General features: G+C 39.7%; 1 protein-coding gene across 4 annotated transcripts in view; it reads right to left on the reverse strand.

Moving 5' to 3' along the window:
- The window catches only part of LOC126481133 (glycerol-3-phosphate dehydrogenase, mitochondrial), a 181,178-nt gene that overhangs the window by 39,198 nt on the left and 127,358 nt on the right, over positions 1-14,622 (reverse strand). For all 4 annotated transcript variants that reach the window (XM_050104684.1, XM_050104682.1, XM_050104683.1 and 1 more), the window contains exons 7-8: positions 13,251-13,444; positions 5,470-5,664 (exon numbers count right to left, since the gene is read on the reverse strand). In XM_050104684.1, the coding sequence (XP_049960641.1) occupies positions 5,470-5,664; positions 13,251-13,444 (389 nt within the window). The remainder of the gene's footprint in view (positions 1-5,469; positions 5,665-13,250; positions 13,445-14,622) is intronic.

The following is a 14,622-nucleotide window of genomic DNA, read 5'->3' on the forward strand; positions in this document are numbered from 1 at the left end:
ACTTTCATGTAAACTGAAAGTATCATCTCTGAAATAAACTCTTTTACCTGTAACTTTAATACAAGAATGGAATCCACATGGGAAAAATATATCTAAAAATAAAGATGATGTAACTTACCAAACGAAAGCGATGGTATGTTGATAGAGACACTAACAAACACAAATACACACACAAAATTCAAGCTTCCGCAACCCACAGTTGCTTCATCAGGAAAGAGGGAAAGACGAAAGGATGTGGGTTTTAAGGGAAAGGGTAAGGAGTTATTCCAATCCCGGGAGCGGAAAGACTTACCTTAGGGGGAAAAAGGGACAGGTATACACTCGCACACACACATATGCATCCGCACATATGCAGACAAAAGCAGATTGTATAAATTACAATAGCCCAAAATCAAAAATTTTCAACAAGAGGTACCTTTTTGTTTTCTGTTTCTCAGTTATGTTTCTGTTTCCAAATTACTGCTAGTAATGTATAGAGAATATAATACCATTTACAATAATTTGACGATGAACTGTCAGTGGCATTCTAGTACAAGAATTCTCAATTCATTGGTAGCTTTCCTTGTCAGCCCAAATGTATACAATAAGCACAACATGCACTTAGACTCAAAGAATATATGAAAAAATATCTTGTATATCAGCCAGCCCCAGACTATTTAAATTTAATTTCCCCCTGACCTGATGAAAAACATTGTTATCGAAAGGGTGGCAGAGGCAGCACCTCTGGTCCATGCACTGGGCAGTTAGTGGCCTAATGGGCCATGTAACTACGGTTGATCCAAAGCACACATTCCTCCTCTGCCCCCCTCCCCCTCACCTCGCACCCCATCAGTTTACCCTCTCACTGTGCTCTTACATTAATTGGAAACCTTGTGATTACAATGAACTCTTTACAGTATTTTCAAACTTACATTCTGGACTCTGCTCTGGTATTAGAACTTATAATTGCACATATTTATTTGTTGTAACTTGAGATTCTCCCGGTGTATAAAATATTGGAACAACTAATAGTAATGCAAGCTGGGTGACATCTTTGGCAACTGTCACTATTTCAACAAGTGCACACCCTGTTATCTATAAAGCACAAATGCAAAGAGAAAGTGTTGTGCAAGAAAATTTAAAACCTCAGTATGTGGAGCACATGCAGAAAGGCAACACACTTCGTAAACACTAAAAAACCAAAGATAACCTATGTTAGAAATTATCATCAATAGTGAATATTAATTACCAATGGGTGACAAAGATACATTAATGTTGTCCTCTGTTTCATCAGGGAGAGAGCACATTTCCAAACAGAATTTAAGCAAAAAGCTCCATCACTATTTATAAGGTCATTTCCTACTTTAAACACAACTGCTCCTTAATAGCCCTGTACCAATAGTTGGAAGTGAACACTACAATCTCTGCACTATTATTTTTCACAGTTTGAATGGTACCAAGGAAATGTTCTGAAATAGCAGATTTACTTGGCTGTTTTACATGTTTGTGACACGTATGTTCAGTACACTGGTCCTCCATGGTCCTGATGATTTGACCAATGTATGACATGCCACAACAACAAGGGATACTGTAGATGCATTACACAAACTAAGGTCATCCTTTACAGACCTTAAAAGGGCCCTAACTTTAGATGGTGGTGAAAAAACACACTTCATATCATGTTCCTGTATAATAAGCCCAATTCTGTTGGAAATCCTACCTGCATAAGGCAAAAAAGCTGTAGACTTAGGCACTATCTCGTTATTTTCATCACTTACCTGGTCCATGGTTGGTTTATGGCACAATGCACATCTTATCTGTCTTTCTCTATAATCATTTAGGCAAAAGGTGAGTTCATGGTGGACTAAATCAGATGAAAAACTTCAAAATTATGATACAATGTATGCCTATGAACTACAGTATTAAGTGTTACTTTGTGCTGATCTGGATGGTGACTAACATTAAGCCTGAGGATAAAAATCAAGCATTTAAAGTCCCTTCAGGTTTGCTGCCAGATCCTAAAATCAACTCTGATTCCATATTTCGGCGATCCAACTGCTCACCCTCTTCAAGAGAATGCTGCTTCAGCTGGTGAGTCCCACTGAGAACTGACACCAGGCTGCCAATCGACATCCTATATAGGCCACCATACCACACACAGCGCATGCGCTGCCATTAGTAGAACACTGGCGGCAATGATAAATCGCACTCAGGGACGACTTTCGAAAACTTGGGCTGGCCGCACCGAGGAACATTCTGTTTTGATGTGGGATAATACAGGATTCCACGTCCTGCTAAGAGGAAACCCACTGTCTCTGTTAATTAAATTATCTGGCAACTTAATTTTAATTGCTTCTTTGTAGACACTGTTCCAAAAACCGGGAATGTTGGCAACTATCACAGTTTTGACAAATTTCATACGGTGTCCCTCATTTAAGCAGTGTTCTGCTACTGCTGATTTTTCCAGCAGTTGCAGCCTCGTATGAAGGCCATGTTCCACACACTTTTCAAGAACTGTGCGAGTAAAACGGATGTAAGCCTTCCCACATTGGCATGGAATTTTGTATACACCAGTTTTCCTAAGCCCCAAATCATCTTTCACAGAGCCTATTAGTGCCCTAATCTTAGGAAGTAGACAGAACACACTCTTAATGTTGAAAATTCCTTAAAATTCTTCCTATCTTAAACAATATGCACCCAGCATAAGGGATAAAGGCCACCGATCGATGTTCCTCTTCATGCATCTCCAGTGATGTCCAAACTCCACAGCCTGACGAATCTGCTTTTCAGAGTAACCATTTTCCTTAAAAACAGCCTTCAAATGTGCAAGTTCTTATGTTAAGCTGTAGGTTGTATGGTCTGCCTAAGTTGTATAAGGAAGGGGTTCCTCTACGCCCTATTGTGTGTAATATGGGTGCACCCACTTATAATCTGGCTAAGTATTTATCACCTGTTCTCAGTCCATATGTTGGCATATCCCCAATTTGGTGGATTTTATTCGACAATTGAAATCTTTGAGGCTGAGTCCTTCAGATCTATTAGTGAGTTTTGATGTGGTATCTCTGTTTACACGAGTCCCACTGGAAGAGTCCCTTAGTTTGATCAGTGAAAAACTGGATGAAGAATTGGTGAAGCTGACATCCATGTATTTTTTAATTTAATGGCAACATTTTTTAACAGAATGATGGTGTGGCTATGGGTAGTCCTTTACCACCCACATTCGCCAATTTATTTATGGAGGACTTCGAGGATATGGCACTGAGAACTTTGGCTTTGCAACCAACGTGCTTATGGAGATATGTGGATGATACCTTTGTCGTCTGGCCACATGGACGTGATGCTCTCAATAGATTTTTGGATCACTTCAGCTGTCTTCATCCCCAATTAAATTTACCATGGAGGTCGAAAGTGATGGGATTTTTCCATTTTTAGATGTTAAGGTTTATAAAAAAAAAACAGCTGGTACTTTGGGACACAGTGTTCACCAAAAGCCAACGAACATGGATCGGTGTCTGCATTCTAAGAGTTGTCATCCACCACACCAATGCAGTGGCATCCTTAGGACTTTTGTATGCAGAGCATATGCCATTTCCGACATGGGCAGCTTAACACAAGAACTTGCCCAGAAGGCTGTTTTTAGGAAAATGGCTACTCTGAGAAGCAGATTCGTCAGGCTATGGAGTTTGGACCTTCACTGGAGGTGCATGAAGAGGAACATAGATTAGTGGCCTCTATCCATTATGCTGGGGGCATATCGTTTAGGGTAGGAAAAATTTTAAGGAATTTTAACATTAAGAGTGTGTTCTGTCCACCTCCCGCGATTATGGCACTACTCAGCTCTGTGAATGATGATTTGGGGCTTAGGAAACCTGGTGTATACAAAATTCTATGCCAATGTGGGAAGGCTTACACTGGCCATTCGGTTCGCACTGTTCATGACAGGTGTGCGGAACATTGCCGTCATACAAGACTACGACAGCTGGAAAAATCGGCAGTAGCAGAACACTGCTTAAATGAGGGAAACTGTATGAAATATGACAAAACTGTGATAGTTGCCAACACTTCTGGTTTTTGGAACAGTGTCTACAAAGAAGCAATTGAAATTAGGTTGGTGGATAATTTAATTAAGAGAGACAATGGGTTACTTCTCAGCAGGACGTCGAATCCTGTATTATCCTGCATCAAAAGAGAACATTCTTCAGTGCAGCCAGCCCGAGTTTTCAAATATCGTCCCTGAGTGCAATTTATCATTGCGCCAGTGCTCTACTAAGGGTGGCGTCACCTGCCCAGTCTTGGAGGGCAGCAACTGTGATGGGCGGCACATGCGCCGCATACAGTAGGACAGCCTATATAGGACGTCGATTGGCAGCCTGGTGTCAGTTCACAGCAAGACTCATCAACAGAAGCTGCATTCCCCTGAAGATGGTGACCAGTTGGATCACCGAAATATCGAATGGAGTTGATTTTAGGATCCAGCAGCAAACCCGAAGAGACTTTCAAGACTTATTATGCCGGGAAAGCCTACAATGTCACAAAAATCAGCACAGTTGAGAATGATACCCAGCTGGATTTACATAAGTTATTTATACATTTAATAATGACAATATTATAAGAAGGATAGATTGTCACTAACCATATAGTAGTGATGTTGATTCACAGACAGACTGAACAAAGAGACTGCTAAACAAGGTAAACAAGTAAGCTTTTGGCCAAAAGGCCTTCTGATGTAGATTGAGTGCGCACCTGCCCTCCTGCCCCCCCCCCCCCCCCCCCACCTCTCACACACACACACACACACACACACACACACACACACACACACAAAAACCACAATCTCTGGCCGCTGAGGACAGAGCCGATGGCGATGGTCATGCCTATATACACTCCCGCACACACACACACACATATCCATCCGCACATACACAGACACAAGCAGACATTTGTGAAGGCAAAGAGTTTCAATATTATGTGTGTGTGTGTGTGTGTGTGTGTGTGTGTGTGTGTGTACTCTCACTGGAAAAAGGCCAACAGATCGAAAGCTAGTGTTAACTGCTTTCTATTACGTGTTTCTGTGTGCCACACACCAGTCCTCTACAGGTAAGTTGTTGCCTTTCCCTTATTTTACATAATTTTCCAGCCAGAAATTTCCATTATCTTTATATAACTTCAATTACTTTGATAGGATGGCTAGTCAGTGCCTACTGAACTTCAGAAGGTGAAAATCTTAGTACTGCAAATAAAGAGAAAGCAGAAAACACAATTACTTATACAGTATAACAATATCAAGCAGAGCAGACTTGGTGGGCTACAAGACCACAGGGAGGGATTGACAGGAGGTGGCAGCAGCAGCAGCAGGCAGGCAGAGGCAGTGACGAGTGGAAGGAGGCAGCGATGGATGGAAGGGTGAGGAAAAGAAGGAAGATATATTTTAGTAACGTGGTAGTAAAATACAGTAAACATTAACTATTCCCTTTTTCTTCAGCAATGTACCTTTAATAGCTGCATCAATTGTATGTTCAGCCATTGCTCTGTAAGTTGTCCATTTTCCTCCAGCAATTGTCACAAGCTTATTGTCACTGACATGAATTATGTGATTTCTTGCCAATGACTGTGTGTCTTCCTTGTTCGGGTCCGATACCAGTGGCCTTATTCCACTCCAAGCTGAAAGAACATCTCCTCTTCTCACTGCAACAAAGAAAGTTATGCAGCCTATGAAATGCATGTTTCACAGCCTGCAGATATGAACTAACTAGGAAAATACATAACTGGTAAATTATAGCAAGAAAAATCTCCAACTGTATTAACAACATCTGAATCAGCATATTACAATAATATTACAAATGGGTGAAAAACAGAGTAAATTTCACTAACACTTAGTAACAGAAAATTAATAAATTATGAGAAAGTATTTCTGGCCAGGACTTATCTACAGGAGGCAAAATGTGTAGTACAAAAAGGCAATACCCTTCCCAGCTTTCAGAACTGATAGTTCCTCCCTTGAGGAGGGGAGAGGGATTGGTTGGGGAAGGTTAAAAGGAAGGCCATTCACTAAGACTTCATGTGAGGGGTCCATTCTTCCTTTTAACCTTCCCCAACCTATCCTCCTCTTCTCCCTGAGGAAGAAACTATTAGTTCCAAAAACTGGGAAGTGTGCACAAATTGGTAGTATCATTCCTTTTTGCCTTGTGAAGGTAAGTACTGATCAGCTATTCTGCCTCATATTAAACAATGGAAAATGCAGCATGGAATGTAACAATATTATGAGAAGGGAAGTTGCTACTCACAATACAGCAGAGATGCTGAGTCACAGATAGGCACAACAAAAAGATTTTCACACTTTAAGCATTTGGCCAATGGCCTTTGTCAACAATAGACACACAGACACACATACACGTGCCCCCCCCCCCTCCCCCCGTCACACACACACACACACACACACGCACGCAAATGCAACTCACGCACATGACACACACACGTCGTGTGTGTGACTTGAGTTTGCGTGAGTGTGTGTGTGCATGTATGTGTGTCTACTGTTGACAAAGGCCATTGGCCAAAAGCTTTAAGTGTCAAAACTTTTTGTTGTGCCTATCTGTGACTCTACATCTCCACTATATGGTGAGTAGAAAACTTCCTTCTCATAATACTGCCGCATAATAGTTAGTTTTTTTGACTGAATTTTCCTTCAGTAGAGTACATTTAGAGTTTTCTGAAATATTCATTTAGAGTTTTCTGAAATATTTCACACCAGGCCAAATAGTTTATTTTCATCATTAGATTGCTTTATCAACCCATGGTTTCTCAAACTTTATGTGAGAGTTTATACAAACATGCACTTGTGATGATCTTATGTCTCAAATGTCATATTATATACCACTTTTTGGCATTTTAGCTTATTCTTTAGTTTTGCTGGATACTGCATATTTACAGTCATGCAGCAACAGCTGGTTAGATATAAAAATGTTATGTTTATGATATTTTTTTAATTATCTTTGTTGTGTGTGTTGCATGTGTTGGGCATAATATTTGAATTAGTCCCAGTTTGGTCAGCACCTCCCTTCAAATGTAGGCACATTGAGATGTGTGTGTATCACTGTAAATGGAATGAAATTGCACCCGTTCCATGACAGCATACAGTATAATTAATTGTGCCATGCTGCAGAACACCTGAAGCTACAGTGTGTCAAGGCATATGATACTTCTGTGAATCAAAGTGTAGCTTCAACTGGCTTTGGAGAAACACCAGTTTCAACAACAAACAACAGATTATGTAATGCATCTTTGACTACTGTCAATTATATCCTTAACTGCCTCTTAATATTCTACTAGATGAAGACTTATGTTTGGTCAGCTGGAGAAAAAGATGTGGAGAGAAATAATGTAGCAGTGTCACTAAAACCTTAATGACAGAGTTACCTACTGTTATGGATGATGTTACTTATGAAGAGGAAATATTCTGTTACAAAACTCAAGAAGCAGTAGGATGCAACACCACTTTTGCAAAAATACATTACAGGTGATGTGAAAATAATTATATACATTTAATGCAATGTAATGTAAAAGAAAAGAAGATTCCCAATTAAACTACAACCCAAAAGACAGAAAAATAGTCTACCTACTATGAGAGAGAGAATTACACAGATAAACGATAAAAGATTCATCAGAGGTAAAATGACATAAAGAAATGTAACTTAACAATGAAGAGATTGGAAAGGTATCTAATAATCCATAAATGGGGACACAACTTTAAACAAAGACAGATTACCCCCAATGCACTTTCTTCGTAGTCAGTTTCCTTCCTTCATTTCTTACTTCTTGACTGGCAGGCTGTACCTTTTAGATTAAAAAGTTCATATATTTCATACACACTGTTGTTGTTGTTGTTGTGGTCTTCAGTCCTGAGACTGGTTTGATGCAGCTCTCCATGCTACTCTATCCTGTGCAAGCCTCTTCATCTCCCAGAACCTACTGCAGCCTACATCCTTCTGAATCTGCTTAGTGTATTCATCTCTTGGTCTCCCTCTACAATTTTTACCCTCCACGCTGACCTCCAGTACTAAATTGGTGATCCCTTGATGCCTCAGAACATGTCCTACCAACCGATCCCTTCTTCTAGTCAAGTTGTGCCACAAACTCCTCTTCTCCCCAATTCTATACACTATGTGATCAAACGTATCCAGACACCCAAAAAAACATACGTTTTTCATATTAGATGCATTGTGCTGCCACCTACTGCCAAGTACTCCATATCAGCAACCTCAGTAGTCATTAGACATAGTGAGAGAGCAGAATGGGGTACTCCACGGAACTCACGGACTTCGAACTTGGTCAGGTGATTGTATGTCACTTGGGTCGTATGTCTGTAAGCGAGATTTCCACACTCCTAAACATCCCTAGGTCCACCGTTTCCAATGCGGTAGTGAAGTGGAAACGTGAAGGGACGTGTACAGCACAAAAGCACACAGACTGACTACATCTGTGGACTGACAGAGACCGCTGACAGTTGAAGAAGGTAGTAATGTGTAATAGATAGACATCTACCCAAACCATCACACAGGAATTCCAAACTGCATCAGGATCCACTGCAAGTACTACGACAGTTAGGCGCGAGGTGAGAAAACTTGGATTTCATGGTTGAGCGGCTGCTCATAAGCCACACATCACACCGGTAAGTGGCAAATGACTCCTCGCTTGATGTAAGGAGCATAAAAATTGGACGACTCAACAGCGGAAAAACTTTGTTTGGAGTGATGAATTATGGCACACAATGTGGCAATTAGATGGCAGGATGTGAGTATGGCAATTACCCAGTGAACGTCATCTGCCAGTGTGTGTAGAGCCAACAGTAGAATTCGGAGGTGGTGGTGTTATGGTGTGGTCGTGTTTTTCTTGGAGGGGCTTGCACCCCTTGTTTTGCATGGCACTATCACAGCATAGGTCTATAATGATGTTTTAAGCAACTTCTTACTTCCCGCTGTTGAAGAGCAATCTGGGGATGGAGATTGCATCTTTCAACACAATCGAGCGCCTGTTCATAATGTACGACCTGTGGTGGAGTAGTTACATGCCAATAACATCCCTGCAATGGCCTGGTCAGCACAGAGTCCTCACCTGAATCCTATAGAACACCTTAGGGATGTTTTGGAATGCTGACTTCATGCTAGGCTGCACCGACCAGCATCGATACGCCTTCGCAGTGCAGCACACTGTGAAGAATGAGCTGCCATTCCCCAAGAAACCTTCCACCACCTGACTGAATGTATGCCTGCGAGAGTGGAAGCTGCCATCAAGGCTAAGGGTGGGCCAACACCATATCGAACTCCAGTGTTACCGATAGAGGGTGCAATGAACTCTTAAGTCATTTTCAGCCAGGTGTCCTGATACTTTTGATTGCATAGTGTAGTGTGATTCAAAGGTCACATTCCAGAAGACAAACAGGGTGAACCAGAACTGCACTGACAAACTTTCGGAAGTGATAGTATGTATTGGAAAAAAAAAAATAAATAAATAAAAGATCTAGTATACACGAGCTATGAGCAGTTGTTCACCATCACTAGTGGGAAACACATCTCATCTACTGAATGAGTGTTCATACCTTCTGAGATACGTGCTTTAGAGCCCACATTTACTGTACTTTTTTTCTGAAAGATTGGATGAGTTCTGGTTCATCATATTTGTCCTAAGGAACATGACTTTTGAATGACTGTGCTGCATTTTAATTAGCCCAATTCTTATGAAGCTAGATTTCCTTCAATAATTTCATATTTTTTCTTCTTCCCTCTCTTATTATTATTGGACTGAAGTGAGCATGTCTCCTGAATGTTGCTGACTGCTGTTGCCTAACAAGTATGACTTATCCCCCGCTCACAATACACGCCAAGGAAAAAAATCCATATTTGGGAGTAAAAAGCTCCCTATTCTTCTAGCATAAGACAGACAATTAAAATATAAATGAAACTAACTGTACAGCATGTTCAGAATGCAAATTCTAACAGTGCTCTTGAAACGTAATGCACAAAACAAATTGCATTCTGTGCTAAATGACTCAATAAATTAAAATATGCAGGTAACAATGAGAGTGAGTAAATATTAAGTTAAGTAAAGTAAACAAAGAGAAATCCAAGATGAAATGTAACAGTATTATAAAAAGGATAGTTGCTACACACCGAGTAGCAGAGATGCTGAGTCACAGAAAGGGACAACAAAAAGACTGTCAGCTGGTTATGGCTCCAACTGCCAGAGACTGAGGTCATGTATGTGTGTGTGTGTGTGTGTGTGTGTGTGTGTGTGTGTGTGTGTGTGTGTGTGTGTGTTTTTCAATTTTTGACAAAGCCTTGCTGGTCGAAAGCTAACTTTCTGACAGTTGTTTTGTTGTGCCTTTCTGCGACTCAGCATCTTCGCTGTACAGCGAGTAGCAACTATCCCTTTCATAATATTGTAAATATTAAGTCAGAAAGTCAGACTGTTTTGCAGTACAAGAAGACAGAAAGAATGTGAATATATTTTGTTGCCTTTGTGTGTGTGTGTGTGTGTGTGTGTGTGTGTGTGTGTGTGTGTGTGTGTGTGTGTGTGTGGAGGGAGGGAGGGAGGGGAGGGGAGGGGAGGGGAGGGGAGGGGAGGGGGGAGAGAGAGAGAGAGAGAGAGAGAGAGAGAGAGAGAGAGAGAGAGAGAGAGAGAGAGAGAGAGCATTAATTTATGTTTTTATGGCTCTAATTTTACTTGCAAAAATTAAACAGTAAGGCATCTCACAGTCTGAAATTGCCCTCTAGCAAACCTATTCACTATCGTTATCCATCAAACAATATTAGGCCTTATGGAGAAACCTAATAATGAAACACAGAGGGGAAATAATCATATCACACAAATAACTATACCTGAACAAATAACTAATATAAATAATTTGGAAATTATACTTCTGGCATCAATGTGTCCATAAAACAGCAACTGCAAAAATGATGGAAACAGCATTATATGCAAGGGATTTTTGGGCTAGTAAATAATTCTACAGCACCATGCCTAAAATCAGTCACACCATATGATCACTAAGAAATGAATTTTGAGATCTACAGGTTTACTGCCTGAACTAGCCCTACATTATAGATTGGAAAGTAAGTTTCCACACACTACTTTAAAATTGAAGAACTTACATTTTCCTATCTTTCAAATCAAGATACAAATCCTACTTATGACAGGTCATTCTGATTACTGTAAACTACATGAAATAATCAGCCCTTGCACCACACAACTGAAGCCTTTTCAAAGAAAACTATCCACTTTCATAGCTAAGCCTGACTACCATGCTGAGGACCTAAGTTTCATTTCCAGCACTGCCCAGGATTTTTTCCTGGGTAAGAGGATCATGGCAATGTCCACAAAAAGACTTGAGGTAACAGCTAAGCACTTGCCCGCGAAAGGCAAAGGTCCCGAGTTCGAGTCTCGGTCAGGCACACAGTTTTAATCTGCCAGGAAGTTTCAACAGCTAAAGAGCTATGTGAAGAAGTAGTAGTTACTCTGATTTTGAAAGCTGATCTCAATAGTTAGAAGTGTGGTATTTTGATCTCATGCTTCTCCCGTACACTCATTACAGCATGCCTTTCAGAGAGAATGGAGCAGCAGTGCCCTACAAGAACTATAGTGTCGTAGAACGTAATATATTTGTTTCTTGCAAAGAATGAAGTTGGTCATGAGTTTTTCGACATGTCTGAAAACACAGATAAATATTTTTGCTCTTATTTCGAAGAAGATCTCTATAGTTTACTAATGATGTTTCTTGAATAGTTTAACTTCCATTGTTCAACAAAAATCCCCAACATAAACCATGGTTCTATCCAGCTCTCACACTACAATACGTTTCCAACTGGCCATTTGAACAATGTGTTTACCTGTTACAAATCACCATTGTCATCATCCATACATACACACCACCATCACAATTCCTAAAATAAACAGCATGTTACACAGGTAAGATCTCAACTATTGTTAGAAACTCCTGTAAAGAATACCAGTGTGCCACAAGGAAGTTCTTTTGGAAGCCTACTGAAAATGAAAGCTGCTGAATACAGCACACTTTTCTACAGTACGTTTTCAGATAAGTTTTCCACATGCAAGTGTCTTTCTCACTAAATGCTGTTACAGTTTCTTATGAATAAATCAATATTGTCAAAACCAGAGATGGCAAGTTTGAATTAAGAGATACCTGATACTACATACCTGCACAGGGCATTCAGACTGTTGTTACCTTTATTTTTTAATTAATTACATTTTGTTCCTTCTGAAAACCCATTTTTTCCCACTGAAGTTTGGTATTTTCAAATTTGTACCTCTACAATTTTTAAGGGGAGTGGACACTTGGATAGTTAAATATATCTATAACTATATTCTGCAAACCACAGTGAGGTGCATGGCAGAGGGTACGTCCCATTGTACCAGTTATCAGGGTTTCTTCCCATTCCGTTCACATATCGAACACAGGTAGAATGATTGGTTGAGTGTTTCTGCCTGAGCAATAATTATTCTAATCATATTCTCACAATCCCTATGTGAGTGACATGTACGGGATTATAGTATATTCCTAGAGTCACTAGTTAAAGCTGATTCTTGAAACTTTTTTAACAGACTTTCTCGGTATAGTTTATGTCTATCTTCAAGGGTCTTCCAGTTCAGTTCCTTCAGTACCTCTGTGACATTCTTCCATGCATTAAACAAACCTGTGACCATTTGCGTTTCCCTTCTTCGTATACGTTCAATAACCCCTGTTAGTCCTAACTGGTATGGGTCCCACAAACTTGTGCAATATTCTAGAACTGGTTGCACGAGTTATTTGTAAGCAATCTCCTTTGTAGACTGAGTGCACTTCCCCGGTATTCTAGCATGTAGTTAAATACATGTGATTGTATGACATCATAGTCACCATAGTGACTGCTTCATTGATAGCATCACTGGTCGAAGCTGACTAGGATTGTTTCACATTGTTTACCACTTTCCTTATCTTTACTTACACCATGATTTAAAAGCAATGGCAAGGTATGTTTGAAAGAATCATCCAAAGATGACACTGAAGTATTTTACGAAAACAACAGAAACCTAACTCTAGATGTTCGGAGATGGTTTTGAACACTACAGCTATCAAATAAAAAAAGCAGTCTTAACCATTTGTTAAAGTGCTCAGTGGATATACAAATCAATTTCATCTTCTTTCAATATTGCATACATATGTTTTGCCATTTTATATCTCAGATTTAAAGTGAGTTGTGAGTACATGTCTATGAGCTTACCTTCCACATCAGGATTAAGGTAATTCTTCACTTCTTCCAATATGAACATGATTTCATCCTCAGTTGGCTTGGGATGTGCTGTGACCTGGCATGGCAGGTCAGTTGTTCCTGCTATTGTATGCTTTTGCCATGGGAGGAAAAAAATGACACGTCCATCAGAAGTATTGGGATCCAAGAGACCCATCTGATCTGGACTGAAATTTAGGAGAACCACACAGAAATGTCTTACACCGCATTCATAAACAATAATAATAATAATAAAAAAAAAAGATAAATGTAAATGTATAGCAATGCATCACATATAACATTAATAGTTATGGGGGAATTTTTCTTTCCCTTTTAATTTACAGAATGACAATTCTATTTCCCTTCCCTATGCATCACACAACTATAATCAACTGTAACGTTGTTTTATTGGGACAGAATCATTAATGGCTTGTCCTTCACTGTGATATCCCTACCACATTTCCAGACCTTTATTCTTGCTGCTATTCTGTTTTCTCTAAGGGTATGTCTAGTTGATGATCTTATTAATCTTTTACTGACACAAACTGCTATCAGTTCTGTAGTAGTAGTTTCAGTTAGCAGCTAGTAAGTGAAACTTATAAATTTCACAACTCTAAGCAAAAGAGTGGTATTCCACTTTCATTTAAGTTGATGTAAGTACTCTATTTTCGAGCAACAAAAACACTACCACATAACTAATTTTATTATGCATAAAGACATTACAAACAAATATCCAAGACTGACAGAGGTGGCACAGTAAGACACTTGACTCATATTTGGAAGTAAAGTAAATCAAAATCCAGATTTAGGTTTTTTGTTCTTCCTCTAAATCACTTGAAACAAATGCTGGAATGGTTCCTATGAGAGGACATGACTTATTTCCATCCATAGACCAAACTTGTGCTCCAACTCAAACAACATGATGATGAGCTTTGGATGATTGCTATTTTTCCAAGACATTCCTACATTGCATCTATAATAGAGTACAAAACAAACATTGCAACCATGACCCAGCAAAAAGCTCACATCCCGTTTCAGAACAGATACAATTTGCTAATTTCTGGTTTTCATTTCAGTCATTCTATAACAAGCCTGAGCCACACAGGTTCACATTTACATCTATACTCAACAAACTTCTCAGAAGAAGATGCAAAGGATATTTCCCATTGTATCAGTTATTTGGGCTTCTTCCAGATTCTTTCAAGTATGGTATGCAGGAAGAATGACTGTTTAAAAGCATCTGTGCATGCTGTGCTTAATCCAATCTTGTCCTGACAATCCCTACTGGAGAATACTGGAGGAGGGGGAGTGTTTTTGTATTCCTAGATTCATCATTTATGGAACAGCATATCACATGATACATTTA

This window comes from Schistocerca serialis, chromosome 5 (genome assembly GCF_023864345.2).
Source record: "Schistocerca serialis cubense isolate TAMUIC-IGC-003099 chromosome 5, iqSchSeri2.2, whole genome shotgun sequence".
In the NCBI taxonomy this organism is placed as follows: domain Eukaryota; kingdom Metazoa; phylum Arthropoda; class Insecta; order Orthoptera; family Acrididae; genus Schistocerca; species Schistocerca serialis.